Source organism: Macaca nemestrina, chromosome 12 (genome assembly GCF_043159975.1).
Source record: "Macaca nemestrina isolate mMacNem1 chromosome 12, mMacNem.hap1, whole genome shotgun sequence".
In the NCBI taxonomy this organism is placed as follows: Eukaryota; Metazoa; Chordata; class Mammalia; order Primates; family Cercopithecidae; genus Macaca; species Macaca nemestrina.
Genome location: NC_092136.1, coordinates 77,132,522 through 77,146,393, shown reverse-complemented (window position 1 = coordinate 77,146,393; position 13,872 = coordinate 77,132,522). Strand labels below are relative to the sequence as shown.

Below are 13,872 nucleotides of genomic sequence, written 5' to 3'. Positions count from 1 at the left end.
AAAAAGCATAATTTGCAACGCAACTGAAAGAGTTGGTTTTTACTCCCAGAGTGATTTGTTTATTCTGAACTGTATTTAGTCATTCTAGGATTTGAACTATTCAGTTATCATTTTCGTGTGTGTCAGTCTTCATTGACTGTTCTCAGTTTATTGAGCCTGCAGCCTTGCTTACTTATGTATTTATTTGTTTATTATTATTATTTTTTGCGATGGAGTCTCGCTCTGTTATCCAGTCTGGAGTGCAGTGGCACTATCTTGGATCACTGTAACCTCCACCTTCCAGGTTCAAGTGATTCTTCTGCCTCAGCCTCCTGAGTAGCTGGGATTACAGGCGTGTGTCACCACACCCGACTAATTTTTATATTTTTAGTAGAGAGGGGGTTTCGCCATGTTGGCCAGGCTGGTCTCGAACTCATGACCTCAAGTTATGCACCTGCCTCAGACTCCAAAAGTGCTGGGATTACAGGCATGAGCAACTGTGCCCAGACTGTATTTATTTTTTGAGACAGGGTCTTGCTCTGTCACCCAGGCTGGAGTGCCGTGGTGTGATCTCAGCTCACTTCTACCTTCACCTCCAGAGCTAAAGTTATCTTCCCACTTTAGCCTCCCAAGTAGCTGGGACTATTGGCGCATGCCACCATGCCTAGCTAATTTTTGTATTTTTTTTGTAGAGATGAGGTTTTGCCATGTTGCTCAGGCTGGTCTTAAACTCTTGGGCTCAAGCAATCTACCTGCATGGGCCTCCCAAAGTGCTGGATTATAGATGTGAGCCACTGTGCCTGGCCTGAGCCTGCAGACTTAGGATCATGTTTTGTTCTAAGTGATTTCATTTATTTTCTTTTAATTTAGCATTGTCCCAATTCCTTCTTCTAATGAAGAAATACGCTTAGTTGATGATGCGTTTGGAAAAATTTGTCACATGGTCAGTGATGGCTCTTGGGTGGTTCGTGTTCAGGCAGCAAAACTGTTGGTAAGTTATACTTTTTGTGTATGTATGTATGCATGTATGTATTTATTTATTTTCTTTTATGTAGAAATAGGGCCTTTGTGGCCCAGGTTGGTCTCAAACTCTTGGCCTCAAGCAATCCTCCTGCCTCAGCCTCCCAAAAGACTGGGCTTATAGGCCAGTGGTGGCTTACACCTGTAATTCCAGCACTTTGGAAGGCCAAGGCGGGCAGATCATGAGGTCAGGAGATTGAGATCATCCTGACCAACATGGTGAAATCCCGTCCCCACTAAAAATGCAAAAATTAGCTGGGCATGGTGGTGCACTCCTGTAATCCCAGCTACTCGGGAGGCTGAGGCAGGAGAATCGCTTGAATCTGGGAGGCAGACGTTGCAGTGAGCCGAGATCACGCCACTGCACTCCAGCCTGGCGTCAAGGGGGAAGACTCTCGTCTCAAAAAAAAAAAAAAAAAAAAAAAACTGGGATTATAGATGTGAGCCATTACACCCGGCCAATAATCCTTTTTTTAAATGGACACATTGCTCGTTAAGTTTTTACAAACATTTTGAGAAACTACAGATGGGGCAGTGTGACCTGAATTTAAAACCCCAGAATTTCTTTTTCTTTTTCTTTTCTTGAGACAGGGTCTTACTCTGTTGCTCAGGCAGGAGTGCAGTGGTGCAGTCACGGCTCACTGCAGCTTTGACCTGCCAGGCTCAAGCAATCCCTCCACCTGAGCCTCCTGAGTAGCTGGGACTACAGGCATGTGCCACCCTGCCTGGCTAATTTTGTATTTTTTGTAGAGATGGGGTCTTCCTTTGTGCCCAGGCTGGTCTTGAATTCCTAGGCTCAAGTGATCCTTCTGCTTTGGCCTCCCAAATTGTTGGGATTACAGGTTTAAGCCACTATTCCCAGTCCCAGAATTTCTTAATATAGAAAGAAATAGTTCACTCTCCTGTAGAGAAATAGCCTTTTAGAACTAGAAAGAATCTTAAAACATAATTCTATTAACCCTATTAGGAACCGAGATAGCCAGAGCCTAGAGAAAAAGGAAAATAATTTAAAAAAAAGTTTTTCCCATTTATTAAGCACTTGTTATATCCTAGTTCAGGAGGCTCAAACCCCTGGGCTGTGGACTAGTCCTGGTCCATGGCTTGTTAGGAACCAGGCCACACAGCAGGAGGTGAGTGGTGGGAGAGCAAGCATTACTGCCTGAGCTCTGCCTACTGTCAGATCAGCAGCTGCATTAGATTATCATAGGGGTGTGAACCCTATTATGAACTGAGCATGTGCAGGATCTAGGTTTCATGCTCCTTGTGAGAATCTAATGCCTGATGATCTGAGTTGGAACAGTTTCATCCCAAAACCACCCTGCTCCACCACCCTCTCTGGTTTCTTCCATGAAACTGAACCCTGGTGCCAAAAAGGTAGGGGACTGCTATTTTAGATAATTTGAAGGAGGCCCTTTACATACATTTTCTCATTATAGTAATCCTGCAAGATAGGTGCCATTACCCAGCTGGGGCATGGTGGCTCATGCCCATAATCCTGGCACTTTAGGAGGCCGAGGTGGGTGGGTCACTTGAGCCCAGGAGTTCAAGACCAGCCTGGGCAACACAGCAAGACCCTATCTCTATTAAAAAAAAATTTTTTTTTAATGTTTTTTTAAATGCTGTTATCATCTTCTAGATGAGAAAACTGAGGCTCTGAGGAGTTAAATAAATTATCCAGCTTATACAGACAGAAAATTGTAGAGTGAGATCAGATCCTGATCTTGTGACTTTTAGCCTCGTACTTTTCTAGTGTTTTCTTTTTGAGGACTCAGCACATTTATTAAAAATTTTTAACTTTTGTGGCTCACGCCTGTAATCCCAGCACTTTGAGAGGCCGAGGCAGGCGGATCACGAGGTCAAGAGATTGAGACCATCCTGGCCAACATGGTGAAACCCCGTCTCTACTAAAAATTCAAAAATTAGCTGGGCATGGTGGCGCACGCCTGTAGTCCTAGCTACTCGGGAAGCTGAGGCAGGAGAATTGCTTGAACCCGGGAGGCAGAGGTTGTAGTGAGCCGAGATCGCGCCACTGTACTCCAGCCTAGCGACAGAGTGAGACTCCATCTAAAAAAAAAAAAAAAAAAAAAAAAAAAATTAACATTTGGGCTGAGATGTAGTGGCTCACACCTGTCATCCTAGCACTTTGGGAGGCTGAAGCAGGCAAATCACTTGAGGTCAGGAGTTCGAGACCAGCCTGGCCAACATGGTGAAACCCCGTCTCTACTAAAAATACAAAAACTAGCCTGGCGTGGTGATACACACCTGTAGTCCCAGCTATTCTGGAGTCTGAGGTGGGAGGATCACTTGAACCTGGGAGGCGGGGGTTGCAGTGAGCCGAGATTGTGCCATTGCGCTCCAGCCTATGCGACAGAGCAAGACCCTGTCTCAAAAAATAAAAAAAATTATTTAACTTTTAAGGGATGAAATTGTCTTGTAATAGAGTGTTGACCTAATAAACTTATTTTATATCTGTGTTACCTTGTATATATCATTTGATATTAGTCTCAGTTTCCTCATCTGTTAAGTGGGGTTCTAATATCTCTCGTATTTACCTGATAGTGTTGTCATGATGGTCAAATGAGATATAGTCTATGAAAATGTTTATAAACTAAAAAGTATTATACTATGTAGGATGGGTGGGGGCACAGTGTATAAATATATGTAAGTATCTATAAAAAATTGTATACATGTCACAGCAGGAAAATCTGTGATTCTTTTTGGACACTTCCCCTTTGAGTGCCCCCAGCCCTGCTACTCTTGGTGAGATTGTTGGTTGAATGCTTTGTATCTGACTGTACTGGACACTGATCTGGTGATAGCTTTAGTCCTGTGACCAGTATTTATGGGAGTATTTGCTGAAACCTGTGTGAAGCATTTTCATGAAATATAGTAGTAATGGATGATTGGAGTATTTCCAATCTTGTGCATAGTAGAGTTAAACAAGCTAACTGTTACTGATTTTATTTCTGAATTCATATTTTAAAACTTTCTAAATTCAGAACAATCTAATCATTCATCAAATCCTTTCATTCAACATTTACAGAGGATCTACAATGAACTCTCGGTTGGAGTGGGGAGGAGAAAGATGTTTTAGAGGAATGAATTAATGATATATTTTTACCTGAGTAGGCAGTTTTAAAAAGTAATCCTTAAAGTAAGAATCATTCAAAATTTTCAGTTTTGTACTCTATAGGATCTGAAATTTATTTGCATAAAGTTGTGTGTATAACGTGTATATTGAAAGGATTTCTACTTGAATGACTCTAAATTGAGTCACATGCCTTGTGTTGTAATTTCCTGTTAAATCTGAACAGCTTCAAATTATATAAGTAATTATGTTTGTATTCAGAAATAGTAATCATTTTAATCTTGCTGATAATAATAATAATGACTACTATGTATAGAGTTTCTGGCCTACTAAGTGAGGCATTTTTAGTCATACATACACACATAAATACACACACATTCACACATAAACATTAACCCACTTCTCTTTATATACAAGCACACATTCCTAACTCATTTGCTTACTTTTACAAGTAATTTTTAATCTTTTTAAACTCTCTGAGGTAAATGTATTACTCATAAATAACAAAATTAAAATTTAGGAATGTGGTATAATTTGTCTAAGACCACACAGATAGTAAATGACAGATGAGGACTTCAAACCTCATAATCTAAAGTCCATATATAATCCTTTCCTGGTGAGCATCCAGTTACACATTGGGATTGGCCACTTAAGGCCCTGCTGGTTTATTAGTATCTCTGTGCAAGCTAAGAGGTAAAGCTGCCCTACTCCAGCTCTCCAGTAGATAAACCTGTGATAAAGTGATTTGTGTATAATCTTTAATTAAAAATTTAGTAATTTAAAAAAATTGACGCATTGTAATTGTATATATTTATGGGGCACAAGTTGATGTTTTGATACACATCTATGTTGAATATTAATCCAATCAGGATAGTTAGTATAGTTATCACCTCATACATTTGTCATTTCTTTGTCATGAGAACTTTCAACAACCTCTCTTACAGCTATTTTGTAATATACAATGTTTTACTGTTAATCATAGTCACCCTTACATGCAGTTGAACACCAGAATTTATTCCTCCTAATTGTGACTTTGTATCCATTGTCCAGTCCCTTCCCATTCTCTCCTACTCCCTCCCCTCCCCAGTGTCTGGTAACCACTGTTATACTCTCTGCCTCTATGATATCAATTTTTTAAAAAAATACTTTAAGTTCTGGGATACATGTGCAGAAAGTTCAGGTTTGTTACATAGGTATACATGTGCCATGGTGGTTTGCTGCACCCATAACCTGTCATCTACATTAGGTGTTTCTCCGAATGCTATCCCTCTCCCAGCCCTTCACCCTCTGACAGTCCTTAGTGTGTGATGTTTCCCTCCTTGTGTCCATGTGTTCACATTGTTCAGCTCTCACTTATGAGTAAGAACATGCAGTATTTGGTTTTCTGTTCTTGTGTTAGTTTGCTGAGAATGGTGGTTTCCAGCTTCATCCATGTCCCTGCAAAGAACATGAACTCATCCATTTTTATGACTGCATAGTATTCCATGGTGTATATGTGTCACATTTTATTTATCCAGTCTGTCATTGATGGGCATTTGGGTTGGTTCCAAGTCTTTGCTATTGTGAACAGTGCTGCGATAAACATACGTGTGCATGTGTTTTTATAGTAGAACGATTTATAATCCTTTAGGTACATACCCAGTCATGGGATTGCTGGGTCAAATGGTATTTCTGGTTCTAGATCCTTGAGGAATCGCCACACTGTCTTCCACAATGGCTGAACTAATTTACACTCCCACCAACAGTGTAAAAGCTTTCCTATTTCTCTACATCCTCTCCAGCGTCTGTTGTTTCCTGACTTTTTAATGATGGCCGTTCTAACTGGTGTGAGATGGTATCTCATTGTGGTTTTGATTTGCATTTCTCTAATGACCAGTGATGATGAGCTTTTTTTCATATGTTTGTTGGTTGCATAACTGTCTTCTTTTGAGAAGTGTCTGTTCATATCCTTCGGCCACTTTTTGATGGGGTGTTTTTTTTTTTTTTGAAATTTGTTTAAGTTCCTTGTAGATTCTGGATATTAGCTCTTTGTCAGATGGATAGATTGCAGAAATTTTCTCCCATTCTATAGGTTGCCTGTTCACTCTCATGATAGTTTTTTTTTTTTTTTTTTTTTTTTTCCTGTGCAGAAGCTCTTTAGTTTAAGTAGATCCCATTTGTCAATTTTGGCTTTGTTGCCATTGCTTTTGGTGGTTTAGTCATGAAGTCTTTGCTCATGCCTGTGACCTGAATGATATTGCCTAGGTTTTCTTCTAGGGTTTTTACGGTTTTAGGTCTTATGTTTAAGTTTTAGATCGTGCAGTATTTGTCTTTGTGTGTCTGGCTTATTTCACTTTACATGATATCCTCCAGGTTTATCGATGTTGCAAATTACAAGATTTTATTTATTTATTTTTTCTTCTTTAAGTCAGGGTCTTGCTCTGTTGCCTCGGCTGGAGTGCGGTTCCATGATGGCACAATCATAACTCACAGCAACCTCAAACTCCTGGGGACTCCAGCCTGGACAACAGCGAAATTGTCTCTAAAAAAATTAAAAACTAGGTTGTTATTTTTTGATGTAGCTATTTATTGCTGTACACTTATCTCTTAGAACTGCTTTTGTTGCATACTGTCGATTTGGGTATATGTTTTAATTCTTGCTTGTGAAGTATGTTTCTTCTAGGCAATGTGTACTTAGATTTTGTGTTTGAATCTATTCAGCCAATGTGTACCTTTTTTTTTTTTCTTTCTTGCTCTGTTGCCCAGGCTGTAGTGTACCTTTTAATTGAGGAATTTAATCCATTTATATTCAAGATTTTTTCCTTCTTCTTCTTTTTTTTTTTTTTTTTTTTGTTACTTTGAGACAGGGTCTCACTCTGTCACCTAGGCTGTAGTACACTTGTGTGATCTCAGTTCACTGCAACCTTCACCTCCCGGGTTCAAGTGATTCTCATGCCCCAACCTCCCCAGTACTGGGATTACAGGTGTGTGTCACCACGCCCAACTAATTTTTTTTGCATTTTTATTAGAGATGGGTTTTGCCATGTTGGCCATGCTGGTCTCGAACTCCTGGCCTCAAGTGATTTGCCTGCCTTGGCCTCCCAAAGTGCCGGGATTATAGGCATGAACCACCACACCCAGCTATATTCAAGATTGTTATTGATAGATGAGGTCTTATTCCTCCCATTTTGTTAATTACTTTTTGGTTCTTTTGGAGATCCTTTGTTCTTGTCTTCCTTTCTTGTTGTTTATCTCTGTGATTTAGTGGGTTTTTGTGGGGCTAAGCTTTATTTTCATTCTCTTTCTTGTTTGTGTATCTGCTATAATTTTTTTCTACATAGTTACTACAGAGTCTTATTTAGGCCCGTGTGGTGGCTCTTGCCTATCATCCCAGCACTCTGGGAGGCAGATCACTTGAGCTCAGGAGTTTGAGACTAGCCTGGGCAACATAGTGAGACCTTGTCTCTAATAAATAAAGAAAAAAGAAATCAGCCAGGCATGATGGCACACACCTGTAGTCTCAGCTACCCAGGAGGCTGAGGTGGGAGGATTGCTTGAGCCTGGAAGATTGAGGCTACAGTGAACCATGATCAGGTCACCATGCTCTAGCATGGGCATCAGAGTAAGAGTGTCTCAAGGGGGAAAAAAAGTCTTGCAGTTATAATAGAATGTTTTCAGCTGATAGCAACTCAACTTTGGTTACATAAAAGGACCCTAGACTTTTTCTCTCCCCTCTTCAATTTATGTTTTTGTTGCCTTAATTTTCTTATTCATCTGTTATGTGTTCCTTAGCTACTATATGTAGCTCTTGTAGTTTTTGACCATTTTGAATTTAATCTTCATACTAGCAGATTGAAAATTTTACATGACATATTGTATCACTGTGGTTTGATCTGTTTGATTTATGAGTTTACCTTTACTGGTGAGTTTTATACTTTTGTGTGTTGTCATGATAGTGATTATTGTCCTTTTGTTTCTAATTGTAGCATTCAATACTTTGAATATATTAATACTATCCCATTCTCTCCTGGTCTACAAGGTTTCTGCTGAGAAATCTGTTGATGGTAATGGAGATTCTCCTGACAATTTTCTCTGGCAGCTTTAAAAATTCTTAGTCTTTGACTTTCGATAGTTTGATTATAATGTACCTTGGAGAGGATCTTTTTGGGTTGAATCTAATTGTGAACCTTTGAACTTCCTGAATTTGGATGTCCGTATTTCTCCCACTACTTGGCAAGTTTTCAGCTGTCATTGTGTCAAGTAGGTTTTCTGTGCCTTTCTCTATCTCTTCTCCATCAGGCAGTCTTACAGTGCAAATATTTGTTTGTCTATTGATGTCCTATATGTTCCAAGGCTTTCTTTTTTATTCTTATTTGTTTTTTTCCCCCCTTAATGGGTTATTTCAAAAGACCTGTCTTCAAGTTCAGAAATTCTTTCTTCTGCTTGATCCTAGTCTATTGCTGAAGCTCTCAATTATATACTATTTTTATTTTTTTCATTGAACTCTTCAGCTCCAAGATTTCTGTTTGGTTCTTTTTTATGATATTGATTTCTGTTGAATTTCTCATTCAGATCATGAATTGTTTTCCTGATTTCATTTAATTGTTTGTCTGTATTCTCTTGTATCTTACTGAGTTTCCTTTAGATCACTATTTTGAATTCCTTTTCAGGCATTTTGTAAGTGTCCTTTTCTTTGGGGTCTGTCATTGGAGACTTTTTTGCTTTCTTTTTTTGAGACAGGGTCTTGCTGTGTCACCCAGGCTGAAGTGCAGTGGCAAGATCTCGCTCACTGCAACCTTCTCCTCCTGGGCTTACGTGATCCTCCCACCTCAGCCTGCTGAGTAGCTGGGACTACAGGCACATGCCACCACACCTGACTAATTTTTGTATATATTTTTTTGCCATGTTGCCCAGAATGGTCTTGAACTCCTGAGCTCCTGCTATCTGGCTCTCTTGGCCTTCCAAAGTGCTGGGATTACAGATGTGAGCCACTGCGCCCAACCAGGAGACTTACTGTATTCCTTTGAGGGTGTCGTGTTTCCTTGATTTTCGTTTATCGTGTCCAAGATACTGGATGTTGGTATCTGTGCATTTAGTAGAATAGTTGCTCTTTTCAATTTTATTGAGTAGCTAATATATAGTAACAGTCTTTTTCCTGCAGATGGTTTTTAGGGTATTAGCTGGGTATGGTGTGTTGCCTTTGGTTCTGGGTGGACTCAGTGGGTGGTATAACACTCCTTGTCAGCTTCAGCTATAATCTTCAGCTATACTCCTAGTCAGTGATGTTTGCAATTGCTTCAGTTGCCTAGGTTATGGGAGTTTGCGATGGTGATGCTATAGATGAGGGTGCTGAGCTGATTTTTGGGCAAGTGAGGTTGCTAAGCTGATTTTGGGCGCGACATGTGCAGGCTAAAATGGCTGCCAGGCTGTCTATCTGGTTTTCCAGGGAGGCAGTAGTTACTGCCGTGGTGGCTGTCGTGCTGGGCTCAGGCTTTTGCTGGGGCAGCCTGCTGGGCAGCTGTGTGGCTATCTAGGGAGATGGGGCTATTACCTGGTTGGCTATTACTTTGGGCTAGGCTCAAGTGCTTTTGCTCAGTGGGGCTGGGCAGTTTGGCAGCAGTCTATGGTGGGGGGCCAGGGCTACCACAGGACCTGTGGATTGGATTGTGTGCTATGGGACTCTATCGTGGCCTGTTTTAGCGGACAGGACCACTGAGTTACCAGCTATCAGGCAGGGCGTGGACAGGTGGTTCTGTGACGGGTTGTGAGAGGCAGTAGGGCTGCTGCAGGATTGGCTTTTTGGCTGAGTACTGGCATGTGCATGCTTGGCAGACCAGATGTTTATATGGTACAAGGGTGTTGGGTAAAGCACTGCCAGCTGTCTATTTGATGGCTTCCTTGCTGTGCAGGTCTGCCTGTTTTCTGGGTGGTTGGTAGTGCTGTGTGGGGTCTGATGCTGTGGTCATGGTCACTCTGTTTGACCTAGACTCTGTGTGGATGGGGTTATGGTGCTGCAGGCCATCGTGTGATCATGGTAGAATGATGGCGGATTCTCAGGGATGAAGATAGTCAGTTGCTACTAGTCCCCAGGGCAGGATGCATACTAGTAGTGAGTCTAGCTTCAACTTGGTGCCATGCTACAGTAGCTTAGGACAAGGTGGGCTCCCACTCTGAGGCAATACAGCTGAATGATCTCTTGGCTACTCTCCAGACTGGATTTGTGGCCACTGATGACTTACGGACTCTCCTTTATCAAGAATTGCTGGTGCCTGTGGCAGCAGTGGGGACCACTGATAGGTATCTCCAGCTTACTTTTTCCCTGTAAGAAGTTCCTCTGATTTTAAGCTGATTTTGGCAAGGGAGACAGTGTGGTAGGTAGGGAGCCCCACTCCCTTCCCTGTGGTGCTATCTTGAAGCCTTCATGCTCCACAGGGATTTTGCCCTTTCTCTGGTGCTCAGCAGCATGTATCTACAGTCATTTTAGTTGAAATATAGTTATTTGTTATTTTTGTTCCTTTTTGTCGTGGGTGATGTGTGCCAGGTAACTCTAGTAAGCCATTTTTTAAAAAACAAATCTGCATACAGATTGAGTATCCCTTATCCAAAATGCTTGAGACCAGAAGTGTTTTGGATTTTGTTTTGTTTTTGGATTTTGGAATATTTTATTTGCATTATACTTACTTGTTGGGCATCCCAAATCTGAAATATGCTCCAAAATCCAAAATCTGAAATGCTCCAATGAACATTTCCTACCATCTTGTTGGTACTCAAAAAGTTTTGGATTTTTGAGCATTTTGGATTTCAGATTTTTGGAACTGGGATGTTCAACCTGTATAATCTTTAAATCACCTGTTCAGCAAATCGACAAACACTGAGGACAGTTTCTGTCTTCAACAAAGTTGATAGTCAGGTGGCCAGGGATAGCTAATCAGTGAATAAGAATACCTGGTACTGGTAGGAAAGAGCACCAACCACAACCACAGGAGGCTTCTTGGAGGAGGTGATCTCTGAACTGAGTTTTGAAGGATGAGTAACTAGGTAGTGATGCAGGGAAAGAGAAAATATGAGCAGGGATATAAAAGCAGCACATTATCATGCATAGCAATATACTAAGCTGCAATATCATACTAAACTACAAGCAGTTTAGTGCTTCCTAGTTGGGGGTAGTGTTCAATATAGGGGATCTGTAACGAGGTAAGTTGGAGAGGAAAACAGAAGCCAGGTTCTGCAACAACTTAGCTTTGTAAACTCGAGTCCCTCTTGCTTAAAAAGTGAATAGTTTCCAATCCCTTTGGCTTATAGCAGGATGAAAAATTATATCAGAAAATTCAAAACCATGTAAAAGAGGTTAGCTTTTACTTATTTATAACTGCCCTATTTGTGGGGCAAAGAAACTTGATGTCCCAGTAAGCTCATTCATGGGACTATTTAGAATACAGTCACTACTTTTATAAGCTTTAAGAAGTCATTGACCTTAAAAATTACAATACTTTCAGACTGTTAGATTATAGGCTTTTGTGCCTGTAAGTCTCCCATGACTGGTCTTTCCCAGGGTAAATGCAAATATTCCTAGTTAGTGGCAGTTTTATGTCTGATATACTTATCACCTAGTTGCATAGACTTATGTTATTTATACTAACTGAGCAGTTTTTGCTCTTAAAGCAGGTGTGATAATTGTTAAATATCCGTATCTAAATTTCACATACATTTAATAAGGCTCTCTGGTGAAATGGTTTTCTCAGTGTTAAGTAAGGTTTTTGTAGCATTAACTACCTAAATTTAGGTTGTTAAGTAGCACTAGTAGTACAGTTGGAGAGATTCCATCTTAATCTAAACATATTTGTCTTGGTTAAAGTATACCAGAATGTAGCTGTTATTCTGATTGGTAAGGTGCACTTTTTTTTTTTTCTGATATGGAGTTTTGCTCTGTCACCCAGGCTGCAGTGCAATGGCGTGATCTTGGCTCACTGCAAACTCCACTTCCCAGGTTCACGCCATTCTCCTGACTCAGCCTCCCGAGTGGCTGGGACTACAGGCGCCCGCCACCACGCCCGGCTAATTTTTTGTATTTTTAGTAGAGACGGGGTTTCACCGTGTTATCCAGGATGGTCTTGATCTCCTGACCTCGTGATCTGCCCACCTTGGCCTCCCAAAGTGCTGTGATTACAGGTGTAAGCCACCGTGCCTGGCCTGTAAGGTGCATTTTATAATGAACTCATTATCTTTTTGGTCCAAATCTGTTTCTCTATGTTTTCATAAATGATACTATCATCTGCTAAGTCATGAACCAGAGGAATGTGGGAATAGTTTTTCTGTGTCTCACATCCATTGAGTTACCAACTCATATCAGTTCTGCCTTCTTGACATCCCTAAATCCATCCCTTCTCCATTTCCACTGGTCCTGCAGTAATAGACATCTAACCATTTTTCAAGTGGATTACTATGCTATAGGGCTCTTTGTGTTTGTAGACTTAAAATGGAAAGCTTCACCTATACTTAGGTTACATTGAAAATTTATTTCAAGTAATGATATTTAATTTGGCGGGGCACAGATTTGCATAGTACTCCCTCTGTGTTGCTGTGTTGGATGAGCGCTCAGCTGAGGGCATTGGAGGAGGGCACTGGGAATTATGGATGAAGCAACTTACTGTGAAGTCATGAAAACTTTTATTTTAGTAGGAAAAAGCCAACAGCTAATGCTGGTGGTAAAACCAGAGAGAGATTTAGGAGGTCTTAAGCATTTATAGTTCTTATTTATAAAATTGTTGTTTGGATTTAAAAAATGGATGTTAGCTATGACATTGGCTTAGATCTATGTACCAAAAGAAAAAGTGGTTTTGAAACTACTTTAGTCAAAATAGTACAGCAGTTGTTTTTGTGGAATCATAGGAAAGGTGTTAACTTGAGTAAGGACATTCCCCAAGAACACATAATTTTCTATGGAAAATGTGATTAGAGAAAAGATCTGAGCCTGTATAAGCATTTCCGTGTTTATTAGGAATTAGAGAAGATCTCAGATAAATTTCTTAATGTTTAGGACCTGCTCCAGCAGCCTCTGAAACTGGTGTTTTTGCTTTCATTTTGACTCCTTATGGTCCATTAGTCATACTGTTGCAAGATGGGCTTTATGAAATATAAATCTGTGTCCTCCCTTACTTGAAATGAATAAGTTGCCTAATCTCAGCCTCAGTTCTCATCTAGAAAATGGAAATGAGAGGTATATGGGATTATTGGGAAGAATAAACTTGAAAAATGTAAGTAAAATATTTTATACATTGTTGAGCTCATTAGATGTTTAACAGGGATTATGTAATAATTATTTATAAGGCAAACCCCTTACTATGGCAAATGAGGCTCTTTATTATCCTATCTGTACTGCCTCATTTTCAGGAGCCCTATCTTATGTTCCATTCATAAAATCACTTAATATTTCTCACTTGGCATTTGCACTGTGATTTTCATTTCTCCAAGTATACCTCTCCCTACCTGTACCTGCTTGTTGTCTCCGTTCCCATGGCATCATTCACGGATGTGTATTACAGCATTTCATACCATATTGCAGTAATCTCTTTTCTTGTCAGTTTCCCTTACTAGTCTGTGAGATTGTTGAGTGTAGAGCTGTTGTCTTTTTATTTTTGTATTCTTGTTTCTGGTAACTGTAGACATATAATTGAATGGTTGCTAAACATTTGTTTAACTGAATGCATGAATGAATGAACAGAGGAATGGAAAGAAGAATGAAAAGGAGTGGAGAGTAGTCGTTAAGGGAAAGGATTTTGAAGCCTGGATATATCTACTGGCTCTGG

At 40.3% G+C, this 13,872-nt stretch overlaps 1 protein-coding gene across 4 annotated transcripts in view; it reads left to right on the top strand.

The window, feature by feature from the left end:
- LOC105468804 (integrator complex subunit 4) overlaps positions 1-13,872 on the top strand; it is a 111,774-nt gene that overhangs the window by 37,399 nt on the left and 60,503 nt on the right. For all 4 annotated transcript variants that reach the window (XM_011719181.2, XM_011719182.3, XM_071075347.1 and 1 more), the window contains one exon: positions 850-970. In XM_011719181.2, the coding sequence (XP_011717483.2) occupies positions 850-970 (121 nt within the window). The remainder of the gene's footprint in view (positions 1-849; positions 971-13,872) is intronic.